The sequence below is a fragment of the Sinocyclocheilus grahami genome, unplaced genomic scaffold (genome assembly GCF_001515645.1).
Source record: "Sinocyclocheilus grahami isolate Dianchi unplaced genomic scaffold, SAMN03320097.WGS_v1.1 scaffold277.1, whole genome shotgun sequence".
Lineage (NCBI taxonomy): Eukaryota > Metazoa > Chordata > Actinopteri > Cypriniformes > Cyprinidae > Sinocyclocheilus > Sinocyclocheilus grahami.
In genome coordinates this window covers 1,329,428-1,346,754 of record NW_015505456.1, presented here as the reverse complement: position 1 = coordinate 1,346,754, position 17,327 = coordinate 1,329,428, and the positions used below count along the sequence as shown (strand labels likewise).

At 40.6% G+C, this 17,327-nt stretch overlaps 1 protein-coding gene across 1 annotated transcript; it reads right to left on the bottom strand.

Moving 5' to 3' along the window:
* Positions 1 to 164: 164 nt before the first annotated feature.
* Positions 165 to 17,325, bottom strand: LOC107600104 (condensin complex subunit 1-like). Its single transcript, XM_016291895.1, has 32 exons — positions 17,252 to 17,325; positions 16,811 to 16,938; positions 16,644 to 16,719; positions 16,282 to 16,340; positions 14,205 to 14,380; positions 13,626 to 13,771; positions 13,381 to 13,508; positions 13,155 to 13,278; positions 10,698 to 10,845; positions 10,055 to 10,252; positions 9,826 to 9,960; positions 9,598 to 9,685; positions 9,290 to 9,482; positions 9,092 to 9,210; positions 8,727 to 8,933; positions 8,163 to 8,337; positions 7,988 to 8,072; positions 7,772 to 7,908; positions 7,196 to 7,328; positions 6,713 to 6,788; positions 6,018 to 6,221; positions 5,642 to 5,799; positions 5,424 to 5,532; positions 5,153 to 5,276; positions 3,521 to 3,676; positions 3,101 to 3,122; positions 1,608 to 1,702; positions 1,440 to 1,520; positions 947 to 1,130; positions 667 to 823; positions 481 to 588; positions 165 to 381 (listed from the first exon to the last, which is right to left on the bottom strand). Exons 2-32 carry the CDS (start codon positions 16,926 to 16,928, stop codon positions 302 to 304), a joined length of 3,999 nt encoding a protein of 1,332 aa, XP_016147381.1. The 5' UTR covers positions 16,929 to 16,938; positions 17,252 to 17,325; the 3' UTR covers positions 165 to 301.
* Positions 17,326 to 17,327: the final 2 nt, after the last annotated feature.

Below are 17,327 nucleotides of genomic sequence, written 5' to 3'. Positions count from 1 at the left end.
AAAATGTGTGAAAACTGGCATTTTAAATGCAATTTAGTAAAAAAAAAAAATAAAAAATTTTTTTTTTGGGGAATGATACATTCCAGTACAAGACAGATTTATATGCAACAACAAAAACAGCCATTACTTTCCTGGTTTAAAAACGTTTAATTAAAAAATAAAAACACATACCATATTGATGGCAACTAAAACATTTATAAATGACAGTCACAGACATCATCTTTCTAAAACCAAATTACTATTAGAGGTATTAAAAAAAAAAAAGTAAAAAAAAAAGGATATACTGGAAAAAAAAGAGTGCTCAGTGTCTGAGACGAGTGCGTCGCGTGCGGGCAATGGGTGTCGTCACTTTAGGCGTCTCACTCTCAGCCATGACAGCATCTGAAAAAAATCAAAATGAAGCATGTTAAAGCACTTTACTGCACAATTAACATGGCATAAATGAGAACTACAATTGATAATCATGTGAAAGTGACTGACCTTCTTCCTCTTCTTCATCACTGGTAAAGGTGATGGCAGGTTTGGGACGAGAGCGAGATTTTCTTGGGGTTACAAGGTCGCTGTCATGTAACTTCGGTTTACTACGTCCTGAAGGATACAGAGATACACAAGATGAATTTATATAATAGAATTCTTTCTGAGGTCTGATCTGCTCGATCTCTTCACCTCGTGTGCTTTTGCGCACGCTCTTCTGTGGCTGTGGCGTTTTTAGGTTTTGACTTTGTGCGTCTCCAGTCTGCTGTTCTCTCTCCTCGTTCTCCACATTCTCCAGCCCTTTAGTGTGAACAGCCGTCAAGCGCTTCTCGTAGTCTTCAACCTGCGCCTAAACAAACACAGCTACTTTCAACACACTAGCATAAACAGTCACTAAGTCTTGATCAGTGCTGTGTGCGCACACTTGTATGCAATACGCTGTTTTCTAACCACACATACAGAAATGTAGTACCTTAAACTGTGGTTTGGCTCGTCGACGGAGTTTGGCTGCAATGGACAGGAGGGGCTGATAGACTCCAGGCTCAGCGAGTTTATCACTGTAACAGTCCCAGCACTCCTGCAGCTTTTTGAAACCTCGCTCGCACACCGACAACAAGGACAGAGAGACGGCCAGATCTGCCCACTGACGCTCAGTCCTGCAGAGAGAACAGGGGAGAAGATGTCACATGAGAGACGGAGACCTGCTCATCTGTCATAAAGGAGCCCAGTCTCATAAATGTTGCTCTAGTAATGTTTTCCCGTGCACCACAAAAAGCTCTCATTGCCCTTTTTTAAAATTTGATTTTGGAGAATTGCATCTTTGGACTTGCTTGAAGTAGAAAAATCTTCCTAAACCAGGATAAACCTTTTAGTTTTGGTGATGAACGGGAAAGACGTTTTTAGAGCACTGTTTCCATTGGGAGACTGTGTAGCCCAATGAAAAACAAATTGTGTCCGATACCCACTTTGCGGTTCTGAATCGCTGGCAGAGCTTCTCCACTAAACTCTCGGTCTGTCTCTCTTTAGTGATGTAGGAGAAGAGTTGTCTGAAAGAGAAAGTTAAATCGAAGTGATTTATGGCTTGTCATGCAGAATAAAGTTAAACTGCAACCGCAGCATAAATCATCTCTCACTTCATAATGGTGTTGAAGTCCTCCTCCTTCATTCCACGTTCAGGATCAGATAATCGGCTGATGATGTCTGGCAGCAGGTTGTAAATGGCGTTGTCCTGAAAAAACATTATGCAGAGTTATAATCAGGGCATCTCATCTTAGGAGCAGGGGTTAAAGCAAAAAAATATATATTTTTTGACTGAATTTTTCTACAGCCATACCCGTCACACACCCAGTTTAAGAACAGTTTTTTCTTGTTATTAGGAATGCTTGTACTCCTAATTAAAAAAAAAATTTAGGAACACCTTCTGATCAATAATAAATTCTGATAAAAAATTAGCCTTCCTAATATGAGGTGACATTTGACTCCTTAAAGTGACTTGCAGGGGTATTTTCTTTTTACCTTTGTAATGTCCTTTTTCTAATTTTATTAAATGTATGCAGTGTTTCCTAGGATTTTTTCTAGCTGTGGTGCCAGGACTATTTCCCATGGACCACGCCCCCTCCCCTCCCCACCCAAGAATCATGTGCACTCAGAATTTAACTAAAAAAAGACAAGTAAATAATAAAAGAACAAATAAATTAATGACAATCAATAGCACAAACAAAAACAAGATACAAATTAAATTAACAGTACTTTAATTTTTTCAGTTAGGTCTAACTATAATCTATTCAACTGTAAAATAACACTGGTTAGTCTTCACTGTATAATGAAAGGCAGCAAGAGGTTTATTTAGGCTGCTGTCTCTTTAAGACCTAATGCACGGATCTAATATACTGTTAGACATGGCTCTATGCTTGCTTTTCTTTTTAGGAGCTCTTGTCCTCCTAATTTAAAAAATTTAGGAGCCCCTTCTGATCAATAATCAAATTCTGATCAAAAATTATCCTTCCTAATATATGAGGTGACATTTGACTCCTTAAAGTGACTTACAGGGGTACTTTCTTTTTACCTTTGTAATGGCATCATTTTAATCCAAGTCAAATTCAAAAATGTATAAGCTTTTTAAAACAACAAGTAGAATAAGACAAATAGAAAAATTAATAAATAAAAATATTTATTTGTACTACAGAGCTGGCACAGAAGAACACAAAAGTGGCTTGTAGGTACATTTTCAGACATTTAATGAGGCTCAGAGGTGGCATGAGTGCAATTAAATTCATACAATCATGTGGAGATTAATGTTTTAAATATAACATTGAATACAGAAATATTAAATGATTTAAATAACTGAAATTATACTCTAAAAATGAAACTAAATCCGCCAGCAGGTGGCGGCAAGTCACTCATTTTATCACTGAATCATTCATTCAATTGATTCGTTCGAACGGCTGATTCATTCAGGAACAGTCGGAGTCTTTATGAATGGGTGATCATGAATGACTGACTCACTAGATGACTGACGCACTTTCATTGAATGAATTAAACGCTGCTGTGTTTGCTTTTAGAGATGTCAGCGGCTGAGCTGTTACTATATTTGGAACTATTTTCGTTGAAAAAATAAGAGCAAAACCAGGCAGTACTTGTTTATTGAACTGTTGTATTAAATCAATATCACATTTGCAAACTCCCTTAATAACTATTGAAAGTTGTCACTCTCCTTATCGCGATCTGTGGGTGCACAGAAAATGAGCGCGCGAGTGAGTTCTCAAGACTCAAAAGCACGTGCAAATGATTGCGTTACCAAAAATAATTGAGGTCATGTACTAGGGCTGACCACGTTCATATTCGCGCAATTTTTTGCGCAGCTCGTCAGTGAACAATGGCTCTGTGTAGTTAATGCTGCTCCATGTGAAAGCACGCAGGTCATGGAGATTTACTTTCAAGTGATTGCACTGTAATAGATTTAGCAGGAAATATAGTCAACAAGGACAACTGATTTAGCTAAATATCCCTAGACCAGTGGTTGTTTGACCTTGTGATTGGGAGCTACCTGGCGTAAAGATTGGGCGTCCAGGGTTCCAGGATGTTGGGAAAGCGGACGGTTAGGTCACCAAGAGCAACAATTGTGTTGGCTCTGACAACAGGAAGTGGAGATTTTTCCAGCACAGTGAACAGCAGCCGGATATTGTCTTTACAAACAGCAGGACTGAGAAAGAGACAGAATATTAATATTGCATGGTTAAAGAAACAAATATGATATGAATATTATAATGTATTTAACCTTCCATTCAAAAGTTTGGGGATAATCATCAAAATATTTACTAAAGGATCATCATGTCACTGAAGACTGGAGTAATGGTTGCTGAAAATTCAGCTTTGCATCACAGGGAAAAAAAAAAAACTACATTTTAAAATATATTCAAATAGAAAAGTTTAGATTACAATTAGATTGTAAACAACCTTTCACTTTGAAATAAGCACAGCCTTGGTCAGCATACAGTATCTCACAGAAGTGAGAACACCCTTCACATTTTTGTCAATATTTTATTATATCTTTTCATGTAACACTGAAGAAATGACACTTTGCTACAATGTAAAGTAGTGAGTGTACAGCTTGTATAACAGTGTAAATTTGCTGTCCCCTCAAAATACCTCAACACATAGTCATTAAGGTCTAAACCACTGGCCACAAAAGCTAGTACACCCCTAAATGAAAATTTCCAAATTGGGCCCAATTAGCCATTTTCTCTCCCCGGTGTCATGTGACTCATCAGTGTTACAAGGTCTCAGGTGTGAATGTGGAGCAGGTATGTTAAATTTGGTTTAACTCGCTCTCTCATACTGGTCACTGGAAGTTCAACATGGCACCTCATGGCAAAGAACTCTGAGGATCTGAAAAAAAGAATTGTTGCTCTACATAAAGATGGCGTAGGCTATAAGAAGATTGCCAAGACCCTGAAACTGAGCTGCAGCATGGTGGCCAAGACCATACAGCGGTTTAACAGGACAGGTTTCACTCAGAACAGGCCTCGCCATGGTCGCCCAAAGAAGTTGAGTGCACGTGCTCAGCATCATATCCAGAGTTTGTGTTTGGGAAATAGACGTATGAGCTGAGGGTAAAGGTGATGGATTGGCCAAGCGTGTCTCCAGACCTAAACCCTATTGAGCATCTGTGGGACACCCTCAAACGGAAGGTGGAGGAGCACAAGGTCTCTAACATCCACCAGCTCCGTGATGCGTCATGGAGGAGTGGAAGAAGACTCCAGAGGCAACCTGTGAAGCTCTGGTGAACTCCATGCCCAAGAGGGTTAAGGCAGTGCTGGAAAATAATGGTGGCCACACAAAATATTGACACTATAGGCCCAATTTGGAAATTTTCATTTAGGGGTGTACTCACTTTTGTGGCCAGCGGTTTAGACATTAATGGCTGTGTGTTGAGTTATTTTGAGGGGACAGCAAATTTACACTGTTATACAAGCTGTACACTCACTACTTCACATTGAAGGAAAGTGTCATTTCTTCAGTGTTGTCACATGAAAAGATATAATAAAATGTGAGGGGTGTACTCACTTCTGTGAGATAGTGTAAGAGGCTTCTTTAAAAACCATTTCTATAAACCGAAACATCTTACAGACTCCAAACTTTTGAAGAGTAGTGTAATATAAAACAATAGAAGAAATACCTGATCATCATGTACTGAGACAGAGCCAGGCAGGCAGCAGTGGTGAGCTGAGGGTGGGAATATTTCCCAGGAGAGCTGCAAACTTTCACCAGCAAAGGCAAAAAGGCACTCAACATGTTCCCTTCTGCAAAGATAGACCACAGTGCAACAGGGATCAGTGCTTTAGTGCTTTGTGAATCAGGTAAGAACATGTTAATAAACATAAAATTACGATGCATATTTATGAAGACTTTGTCCTCTTTATTCCAACAGTTTCTTTAGATGGGCTCACCAGATAATAACTCAGTCTCACAGATCTTGCGGATAATCTCCGCCTCAGTGTCCTCAGCTGAGGCGCCCACTAGCCCGAGCTCCTCCTCCACACAACTGTCATTAGCCTCCTAGCAAATGACACATAAATAAGTCAGCAGTGTGCATTGGGCAGCACTTTAATGTGATTGAAAACAGGTAACAACCGATCAGTGGACTGTCTTCTAACTCTTCACTAACCTTTTTGTTGGCAGGTGCCTTCTCCTTCTCCTCCTCCTCTTCCTTTTCTCCTCTTCTCCTCCGCAGCTCAGCACTTACACTTCTCTCAAGGTGAGACACCTGCCAGAAGGCCACAGCTCCACACAGTGAAAGCACCTGGGCCAAGCTCACGCAATTCACTAGAACAAGAACAGGAAGTTTACCTTTGCGATCATAAACGTGTACACAACTTCAGTCTCTTATGCTCACCAAGCTGCATTAATTTGAATAGTGAAGATTTAAATTGTAATGTTTCACTATATATGTTTTCTATTTGAATATTTTCCAAGTCATTTTCTTAGTAGTTCATGTCAATTACGCAGTACGCAAAAAGTTCCATCTCTTGTGCTGACATTACCTTGCTCCTCAGAGCCCTGAGACCCGCCTTCCTGCAGTTGTGATTGGTTGGGCTCTCCACCCTCTGTGATTTGTTCCAATAGGAGATGAGCAGACCGCTGGAGGAGGCGGGAACACAGCTGGTCAGGGGACTCTGCCAAAAAGTAGATGAGACGGACAGCCTGTTCCATGAAGGTCTGCCAGTGGGGATCGGACTGGACTACTCCTGTTCAAATGAAGGTACAGTCGTTACCCAACAGCAGAAACGTATGAAAGAAACCAGATAAGGAAAGCAGAACAAGAGAGACCACGTTTACACCTGGCATCCACAGACAGGGTGATAATAAAAAAATAAAAATTTTAAAAAACACAATTGAAGTATTAAGGAGTTCCATGAATCTTGAAGATGTAAAAGTATTAAGGGACATGTAGTCAATTTGCATTTGTAGCATTAAAGCCAACAGATCCTAAACAACGAAGGACTATCTACTCACATGGAAAGAAAGAAAATCAAAAAAAAAAAAATAAAATAAAAAAAATTCACAAAAGTATGTGTTGGGGGGGGGGGAAAGTGTGGCAAAGCCTTTACAATTTTTGGTACAGCATTTTATTAAAAACTTGTGATCAGATTACTCAACACAAAAGCTAATAAGAGATGTAAACAATGGCAAAAATAGGTAAAAAAAAAAAAATAAAATAAATTAAAAAAGTACAAACCATCAGCAATGGCTTGGGACAAACTGCTGAAGAGATGGTGGTCCATAGGAAGCCTAAAGGGAACACCCTTGGATTGCTGTGACACACAAAAGCATACAAACCAGCATATTGATTGATTGATTGAATGAATGAATGAATGATTTCTGAAGGACCATATGACACTGATGACTGCAATTAATAGCTGGAGCATACAAACCAGCATATTGATTGATTGATTGAATGAATGAATGAATGAATGATTTCTGAAGGACCATATGACACTGATGACTGCAATTAATAGCTGGCCAAAATTCAGCTTTCAAATCACAGGAATTTTTTTTTTTTTAAATAAGGAGTAGTATTTCACAATATTACTGTTTTTGCTGCATTTTGATCAAACAAATGCAGACTTGGTGAGCATAAGAGACTTTTCAGAAATAACAAAAAATCGTAATGACCCCAAACCTTTAATTGGCAGTTTATACATAAAATGTGAATACATACCCTCACATGGTCTGTAATGTTAGCAATGGTGATGAGTGTGTCCCGAGCCAGCAGATAATCTTCTGCAACCTTCTCACCCAGAGCGACAGAGCAGAGTGTGTCCAAATTACTGAGAACCACCTCCCTCTCAGCACTAAACACACACAAAATGAAGTAACAGATTGAAATAATGCACACCATGCCTTAAACAGCATGATAAAGACAAGAATGCCCTCAGACTACAGAAGAACTAGCTCACAGCTCATTGGACATTACAGAGAACTGAGTTTCGACGTGTCCACGTCTATACACACACACACATACACTGTTCATTCTTCCCAAATTTCTCCTGCATTTCTCTGAGGGAAAGCTTGATAGGAAGAACTTGCTTAATGTAGGCAGGCCCTTACAGCAAAGCAGCAAATCTCCCCTGCCCAGCCAAGATTACCAGCCAATAGGAGCACAGAAGAGCTCAGACTCTTACCCAACGAGCTCGCATTCGCCTTGGTCTCATCATTGGGCAAAATTATTATTATGCTGTGACATTAAATCAGTTCAACAGAATCATTAAGAAGCATTAAGAGTTGAGTGTCTCACCGTGCCGCCATGCCCAGCAATAGCACTGCAGCTCTTCTGTGAAGTGCTTTAGTCTCTCGTCTACCAGAGAACCTCTCCCACAAAACCTGCACCACTGAAGTCTGCAGGGCACTCTCACTGCTGAAAAACTCCTGGACCTGCACCAAGACAAAAACAATGTTAAAGAATAATAAATTATGGGCATGACTGCTTACACGCAGGGCAAAAGACACTCACAATCTCCTCCAGACACTGGACGGTCCCCAATGAAGCATCGATCGTCAGATCCGACAGATTATCCACTAGAGTCTGAGCCTTCGCCCTGATGGACAAACACAAAATGCTAGTTGAGCTACAGTATATCAAATTGTGTTCCTTTAGCCTTAAGGATTGAATCAAAATGTTAGCAGACCTGGTGTTGTCACCGTGGGGGTTGAGGTACAGGCGTCTGTAGGCCTGAATGACGGCATCTTTGATTGTGACATCAGTGGACCAGACAAGAGGCAGCATCTTTCTGACCCCACACACAGAGTTGGCCACACTAAACTCAAACGCTGTGACACAGAACTGCACTGCCTCCTGCACAACTGAGAGAGGGAGATCAGAGGAAACTACACATTGCCAACCTTGTATTTTGTATTTAAAAGTCATAGTCTTTTGTTTTGTATTGTGGTTTATATTAAAGTAAAACAAATGATCAAAAATGGAGAAAATGCATGGCAGAGACTTGGTTTTAAACACTGGTCGTTAACCGGATTGAGGCAGAGTTGAATGAGACTTTGCAGTCAATTGCAAGAGAGGTGTTTAAGTGGACTAAATGATTGGGGAAGTCTGGCGTGTGTCATAAGTATTTTCACCAGATGATTGGATTAAAAGGTAAATGGATGAAATGAACACATTTAGAAAATAGGGAGAATTTTCATTTCATGCCAACTTTAATATAATCCAGCCAGTCATTTAAATTCATAGAAATTACTTGTAGTGGTTTTCCAGTACAGCATGTTGTTAATGACAGCGATAGCTCTTTCCACTTGAAGAGCGAAGCTCTCTGTGTCTTTCAAATATTGAACCAACATCTCCTGCTTCTTTAGTTCACTCTCTCTACCATCATTCCCTCCACCCTCTTTCTGTGGGGTGGGTGGAGCGTCGCTCGACACAGCCTGAGGTGTCTCCTGCTCTGGGCCTGAGAGAAGAGAGATACACAAACACAACTCGTGTTTTTATTTGGACTAGAAAACCGGTCATCTAATCTAGGCAGGTGAGACCAAGAACTAGTGCCACAGTGCGCCTGAGCAAGACTCTTTAATGTGGAAGTTTAGAAGACTATTCAAAGCAACATACCCTTGAAAAGTGTTGCAAGAGTTTTGATGAGGGTTTCTGCATTTAGGTCAGCCAGATCTGAGTAGAACAATGACTCTGGGTATAGTGAGTGAGCCCGTATGCACAGACCAACTGCCTTCCTACAAACAATTAAACACATTGCATGTCTGTGAACAGAAGTAAGGGTATGAGAATATTTGTGTGTTAATTCACATATACCTGTATTTGCTTTCCCGGAGTAGCTGTGCAATTTGTAAAGCAGTGTCTCGGTCGCTTCTCTCCTCCTCTCCCCCGGTCTCCTCCTCTTCTTCATTCTCCTCTTCCTCACTGCCAGGCTCTAGTTGTGCTTTCACAGTCATCTCCAACTCAGGCTTCATTGCATCCCAAAGATCAGCTGCTGTTATGACTGCAACTACAAACCCAAAGCTAAAATCTTATAGCTGGAATCAATTTCTGCAGCACCAGTGACTCCAGGCAGACTGGAGCTAGAGACTAAAAGGAGCTATTCAATTAGGAAAGAAACATACCAGGAACTTGCTCTTTTTGAGAGTCTCTCATATCTTTTAATTTGGCCATCTCTTTTTCCAGCGGATTTGTCAGGTCCACACTGCTCAACTTGACATGGAGAAAACAAAAGCAAGTATATTTAATATATGTAAACGAATAAATACACTAGTGTTCAAAAGTTTGGGGTCAATAAAGGTTAATGTTTTGAATGGTAGTGCATCTACCAGATGTTATGAGCATGTTTGTACCTTGCAGCTGTATGGGTTATGAGCGATGAAGGCAGCCAGCAGCTGGATAGCACTCTTACACACATGGACAGACTTGTCACCCAGACGCCCAACGGTCAGCTCCATAACTTCTGTGTACCTGCACAGGGGCAAGGCCTGGAAAGGAGGCGGAGGATTATATCTTAGAGCACCCAAGAATAAAACCCTTAATTTTCTGTTGAAGAGAAAAGGGGAAAAACAATCCACACACCTTGCTGTTGACAACACGTGCATACACCTGTAACACACGTGCTCGGACATGCGAGTGGGCATCATGGATGTGCTCCTGCAATGTGTCCAGGAAACGATCTCGGCTTGAACGAGCAGAATCATCCAGCTGATCACCAGACAAAACCCGGACAAGAACCTCACCGAGAACCTCACACACTGCCACCCGTAGACTCGGACTCTGTCCAAACACAAACAGCATGTTAACAGAGCACACACAAAGAAGAGTTAAGCTATAAAACTCAAAGCTTTGTTTTAAATGATTGCCCTCAGATTACCAGATAGAGAGAGCTCAATGCCCAAAGAATTACTGCAGAGAACTGAGACACAACCTGTGACCCTTCACACACACACACACACACACACACACACACACAAAATGTAAGCTCCATCCTTTTTCTTCCCCATTTCTTCAAAGGATAGAAATGTCAAAGAAAGGGGCTTGTTGAATGTAGGCAGGCCCTTACAGCAAGACAGCAAATCTTCACTGCCCAGCCAAGATTACCAGCCAATAGGAAAGCAGGAGAGCTCAGACTCTAATTCAGTAGGCTCATATTCGCCTTGGTCTCATCACTGGGCAAGATTTCAAAGACAGAAGCGATGCGATAGAGAACGTGTGACTGTACCTCTCCCTCCAGGTGTGTCAGGAGAACACTAATGTTGGGGATCATGGTTTCAGGTACCAGAGTACCGAGTTCTGACAAAAAGCTGGAGAAAGCCTTCACACCTGAACCTTCTCTGGCTAGTTCCTCACTTGACTTCTGACCAATCTCTCTGAAACACACACGTAGAGATTTGATACGTATGAAAATGATGGGTGAGCAGTATAATCAAAATGTTATATTATTGTAATAAAATGTTAAATTAAAATCTAAATATTTATTTTGCTGTAAACAACCCCAAAATGTAATTTAGAAAACATATAGCAGTAAATACATGGAAAATTTGATTTATTTTCATAGAGGCAAACCAAAAGATAATATTTAATAACCTTAAGTAACAAACTTCAAATGATACACTTACAAGTAAAATAATATCATTTGATGAGTGGTGCTACACCGGAAATACCCATTTATTAATATAGACTAGGGCTGTCACGATTATGAAATTTGGCTGACGATTAATTGTCTAAAAATAGTCACGTTATTGCGATTAAGTGTCTGTTTTAGTGCTTTGGCGATTATGCCGATTAATTAGTTTTTATGGCTTTCATTATATAATTGATTAATTTAAGGGTTCAGTAAATAATTATGATGTTATCTTTTAATCTTTTCGAGTTATTATTTTGCAGTATAAGATTACATAGAGTATTCCAAATTCTAAGAATTGGCCAATACCGATCCAACACCAGCGCTTCTTTTTTTTCCTACACCACTACAGAATATCATTACTGTGTTTGTGGAACTAATGGTCACTCTTTTAAACCCTTTGTTAAATGCAATCCACTAAATACTCACTTCCTCATTACAGAGAAAAACTACATTTGAATAAAAATATATAAGCTATGAAATTAAACTAGCTGACTGTATAATTTAGCAGCAAAAACAATATCTTGGAAAAAAATCTTTGGGGAACATTATACAATTTAAACATGTTTATTCTGTTAATTATTTGTATTCTTACAAAATACATTCATGAACAAGAATATAAGAAATCATGAGAAAAAGAAAGGCTTCTGATAATCTTTCTGTTTGTGATAATTCCTTCCTTCCTTAAACTTAAGTATTATAATGGGAATATATAATTTTGGAGAGAGAGATTTACCATGCTGACTGTCATAACTGAATTTGACGTGCTGTTTGAATGCTGAGCGGAGAATGACTGACAGCTGCAGCAGAAGGAAGATGAGTTTCTGGAAACCTAAATTCTGTCCCTCACATTAAGATATGGAATGGCTTCAGATGATATAGCAGGGCTCCAGACTGCGACCATTTTTTTCTGCCTGTGCGACTAAACTTGTGTACTGGCACGACCACCGCATTGGCCAACTCATAAGCGCTGCAATTTCTGTTGCATATGAGAAATATCAAATGGCAAACGAAACTGAAAGCATAACAAAACAGCTCTTAGAGATTATACTCACCGCGTCAGCAAAAATGACGCGCATATTGAGGAAACGATGGATGGTTTTCAAGCGAATGTCAAGTAAAAGACCGCTTCTTAAACCAGAGAAGGTGAACATGCTGGTATTCTTGTGGGGGGAAAACAAAATGCAAGCACTGTCATCGTTAGTTTTTTTTTAAAAACGTATCTTTGCTGTTTACCTCACATTACGCTATGGAGGCTCTCTTATTTGATTGATTCCTCAGTGTTTGCTAAACGTTCTGTAATTTATTAGTCGGTATATAATACAGCATGTGGTGTGTACCATGCCTCATCTTATTCATTCTTACTGGTTTGTTGTTGTGCTTTTTAATTAAGAATAACAATGAATCCATCTTTTGTTTTAGTCTTTAAAAAATGAAAGGTGTGTAGATGTAGGCTATGTAAGCAAAATAGTGACAAGATCGCGAATTCGAAAGTGAAATCATCAGAAGCCCGCGGCTTAACACAGCAAAAGAGAAAGAAACTCCCATTCACAATTTAAAATCACAAATACTATTGATGATTACGAACGGGTTGAATGTTAACCACTTTCGTTTCCAAATAACCAAACTATGACAAAAGTTCATCAGCATGCACTGAATAATCCCAAAAGCAAAAAATAAATAAAAATGTTGCGACCAAATCATGTGCTCGTGCGTCCAGCTGAGAAAGTTAGCTGCAAAAGAGCGACCAGTGGGAAGAATGAGTCTGGAGCCCTGTATAGGCTATACAGTGCATGAAAAGCAAACTGGTGCTCTTCTGTTTCTTTTGGTGTATGACTCCCCCTTGTCTCGTATAAAAGGCACAATAATCTTTCAGACAACCGCGGTCAGATCAAATAATCGCGAATAGACTTATTTATCGCGACAGGCCTAATATAGACTTGCAAGTTATCTTTTTTTCTCTTTATTTGTAACCACAGATATATCAGATAGATATTACATAATACATGCAGTCATACCAACAAAATATCACAAGTTCAATTTAATAAGTGTCACCTCATGATCTCTCCGACGATGACCTTGACCCCATACTCCGAGCTCCAGGAAGCCACAGCTTGAGCACATACTGATGCCAGCTGCTCAAAGTGCTGCAAGAGCTGAATCACCTTCACACATGCTCCTGTACAGGAAACAGAAAATATTCAGGACAACTCAGCTCAACATCTATACCACTGCAAACCTACTTACGGGTGTGTGATGTGTACACACAGTATAAACCTACCCAACATGTGATTGTATTTCTTCACCATGATTCCTAGCACATGAATGATGGCATCTCTGGTGGACTTGCTCTTCATGTGGTTTATGGTGGGGTTTTCCAGGAGTTTATAGCAACAGCATGTCACACAACTGCATAAATCAACAAATGTTGGACCAGTAGAAACTGCATTTGTGATCATAATGTTAAATTACAGTTAAAAAGATTAAACACACAGTGACAGGTTAAAAGGAAAAACAGTGTCTTACCTAACAAACTCCTCCTCCACTAGAGACAGACTCCACAGTGTGCGAATGTCCAGCTGCAGCAGTTGAGTCAAACACTGAAGAACGGTCTCTCTCTCACTGTCCCACTGCAGGAGACCTTTTCCGGCAGCTTTATCCTTCTTACGACCCTGAGACAAACACACAGAGTTTAATATACTGTATACACAAAACCAACAATCTTAGAAGCAACAATTGTTGCCCTCAGATTACCAAAGAAAACATTCACAGCTGGTGGGCCCATTAGGACATGTGACTCTTTGCTGACCGACACATTTATACACACTCGGGACATACTCAAAACACACATGCACTGTAAGCTGCTAAATCATCCACAAATATCCATTTCTAAAGGAGAATTGTATTATGATTGACAGCCAGCATTAATATGGGTGGGCCCTTACAGCAGCGCAGCCAATCTCCACTGCTCTGCCAAGATTACCCACCAGTCAGAAAGCAAGAGAACACAAAATCCCAGCCAATCCGCTCATATTTGCCTTGTTCTCATCACAGGGCAATAGTATAAACACTTTTGAATAATAACTTGATAACATTCAGTAGTACCTTGCTGGGTGCCGTGACTATAGTCTCCCTGTACGAGTCACTCTCAAGTGTTTCTGTGAGTTTGCAAAGAAGAAAAACACTCATCTTCACGGCGTTGAGCTGCTGTTTGCGGTCCACGGCTGACAGAGAGCCTGACAGGAGAAGGGTCGGCAGGGAAACAGACAGGCCCCTGACCACTGAAAACAGAGAGCATTGTGAAACATTGTGGGAAATGTAGCTTTGATTCATTGGGCATAACGAGAAGCAATATGACACAAGGGCCCGGTTTCACAGACAGTGTTTAGCATAAGCCAGGATTAGGCCATAGTTCAATTAGGACATTTAAGTAATTTTTTTTTAAACGTGCCTTAGAAAAAAACATTACTGGTCTGATAAAACAAAGACACGGATATATTTTAAGATCAGTCAGTGCAAGTTTCTTTCAGTTGAAACAGCTCAGACTTTAGTCTAGGACTAGGCTTAAAGGGATAGTTCAGCCAAAAATGAAAATTTGATGTTTATCTGCTTACCCCCAGGGCATTCAAGATGTAGGTGACGTTGTTTCTTCAGTAGAACACATTTGATGATTTTTAAGTTGGAGTCCATCAGTCTTATAATGCATGGCAATGGTAACAAAGTTTATGAGTGTAAAAAAAAAAACATGCACAGACAAATCCAAATTAAACCCTGCGGCTCGTGACGACACATTGATGTCCTAACACACGAAACGATCAGTTTGTGCCAGAAACCGAACAGTATTTATATAATTTTTTACCTCTAATACACCACTATGTCCAACTGCTTTGAGCACGCACACGGCTTCCGGTGCATGAGGTGTACGCGCTCTGGCGTAGTTTCCGAGTTTACGCAAGCGCCAGAAGTGATCTCTCGCGCGTATACGTCACTCATTGTTTGCACAGTCATTGTAGCTACGACGGCTAATCAAAACAGTACTTACTTGCGCTTATCTGGATTGTTCAAACCGACTTCTGAGCCTGCTCGCCTGAAGTTATGGTTGATTGCTCTTCGGCTGGATATCAACACACTGTGACGAGTCGGCTGCTACCCCCTAATTATCAGCATCACCCCGTCCCTTAATCGCCGCCCTTCGCCAGGCTCCCGACATGAGTGGGTGCGTGAGAGAGGAGGGGCGCTGAAATAGCCAGGGCTGGCAGCGTGAAGGGGAACACCTGAACCGAATGGAGCCTGTTTAAATGCAGAGCGCACCTCTCCTCGGGGGATCGGTCTCTTCCCCGTGCATGCACGCTGTGTCCTCGTGGGTCCAGGAGGGGTGCGTAGAGGGACTCCCGTGCCACCAGAGTGCCGGACCCGCAGTCCAGACGAGAACAGCACCCATTACACGGCCGTCGGGCAAAGAATGCTGGGCCGTCTAGTCCCTTCAAGCACCGTGGGCATAGAGGAGGACGAAGCTGCCGCCCCTCGCACCCCGGACCGGAGAGCGCGTGCAGCTGCCGGACTCCGCCCCTTACCTAGACCCTTCCTTCCTAACCACTGCCCTTCCCTTCACGAACCCCGCAGCACGACGAGGACACCAGATCCCCTGTTTATTTTGGACATTTGATTCCCTTGTTTCTGGACACTTCGTTTATTTTCTGTTAATAAACTGTGCCTGTCGTTTGCTCCTCCCGCGACAACACACCCATTAACGTAAACCATGCCAGAGAGTGTATACGCCTCACGCACAGGAAGTCGTGCGCACAGACAGTTGGACATAGTGGTGTATTAGAGGTAAAAAATTATATAAATACTGTTCGGTTTCTGGCACAAACTGATCGTTTCGTGTGTTAGGACATCAATGTGTCGTCACGAGCAACAGGGTTTAATTTGGATTTGTCTGTGCATGTTTTTTTACACTTATAGACTTACCATTGCCATCCATTATAAGACTGATGGACTCCAACGGTTGGACTTAAAAATCATCAAATGTGTTCTACTGAAGAAAGTCATCTACATCTTGGATGCCCTGGGGGTAAGCAGATAAACATCAAATTTTCATTTTTGGGTGAACTATCCCTTTAAGGCCTTGTCTTTGAAACCGGGGGTAGGTGTTAAGCAAGTATGACTATAAGATACTAACCTTGTATCAGCAACTCCAGCGTGTCTTCTTTTACTGCCACATCAACTGTGCGACAATGTCTAGAAACAATTAGAAAATTGTGCTTAGACAAAAGGCATGATGGTTGATTTTTAATAAAGCACAGAATATTATTTCTTTAACAATAACAAAGTTTAACAGCTGTTAAATTAATGTTCGATTCTCCTATATTTATTTATATAACTTAATACTTTTTTCATTAACTTGTTCGAAGGCTTTGGAAATTGTATGCAGTTTGTGTTTTACATTATATGCACACATTTTACTGTTGCATAAAAAAAAGGTGTCGATTTTAACAAACAAACTGAATAACTTGTGCCTTATAAGAATGTGTCCACACTTACTGCAAAACACTGTATGCTGTGTCAAAATGCTCCAGGATGCACAGGGGCCCTTGACTTCTCAATGCTGCTTTAAAACCTTCAAAACAGGCAGAAAAGGGGACTTACACCAGTACAGATAAGAGGGGCAATACTGAAATGCCTACAGTTAAAACGATCTCAGTACTTACTGTTGATATGAGAGTTTAGCTGTTTAATAGACAGCACATCTTGAACCACATACTGGTTAACAGCACCAGACTTCACGAGATCGTCCGAACAAACTGGTAGGATAAAATCCCACGACATCTCTGCAGGCCTAAACAACAAGTACGTTAAAGTTAGTGAATACAAACATGCTGATCCGTAGGGAAAATCACTGTGGCAACCGAAATCTATAGAGGTATTTTAGTCTAACACAAATGTATCATCTCGGTTACACAATCACAAAATAAGGAAAACCCGTTTCTGTTAATATTAAACTTAAGCAAAACATGTTTTTTTTTTGTCAGGGCAAGCTAACATGCTACGCTAACCACAGTAACGTTATAAACAGACAAAAGCTTAATTTCTCTTAGTACACGACACTTCCTACGGTTTAAATATATAATATAACATATCCAAACACTCACCGTACAAAAAAGGCGAATTTATTCCGGCCAAATCCTGACCAGAAAAACTAATCCGGACTGAACGGTTTGAGCCGCG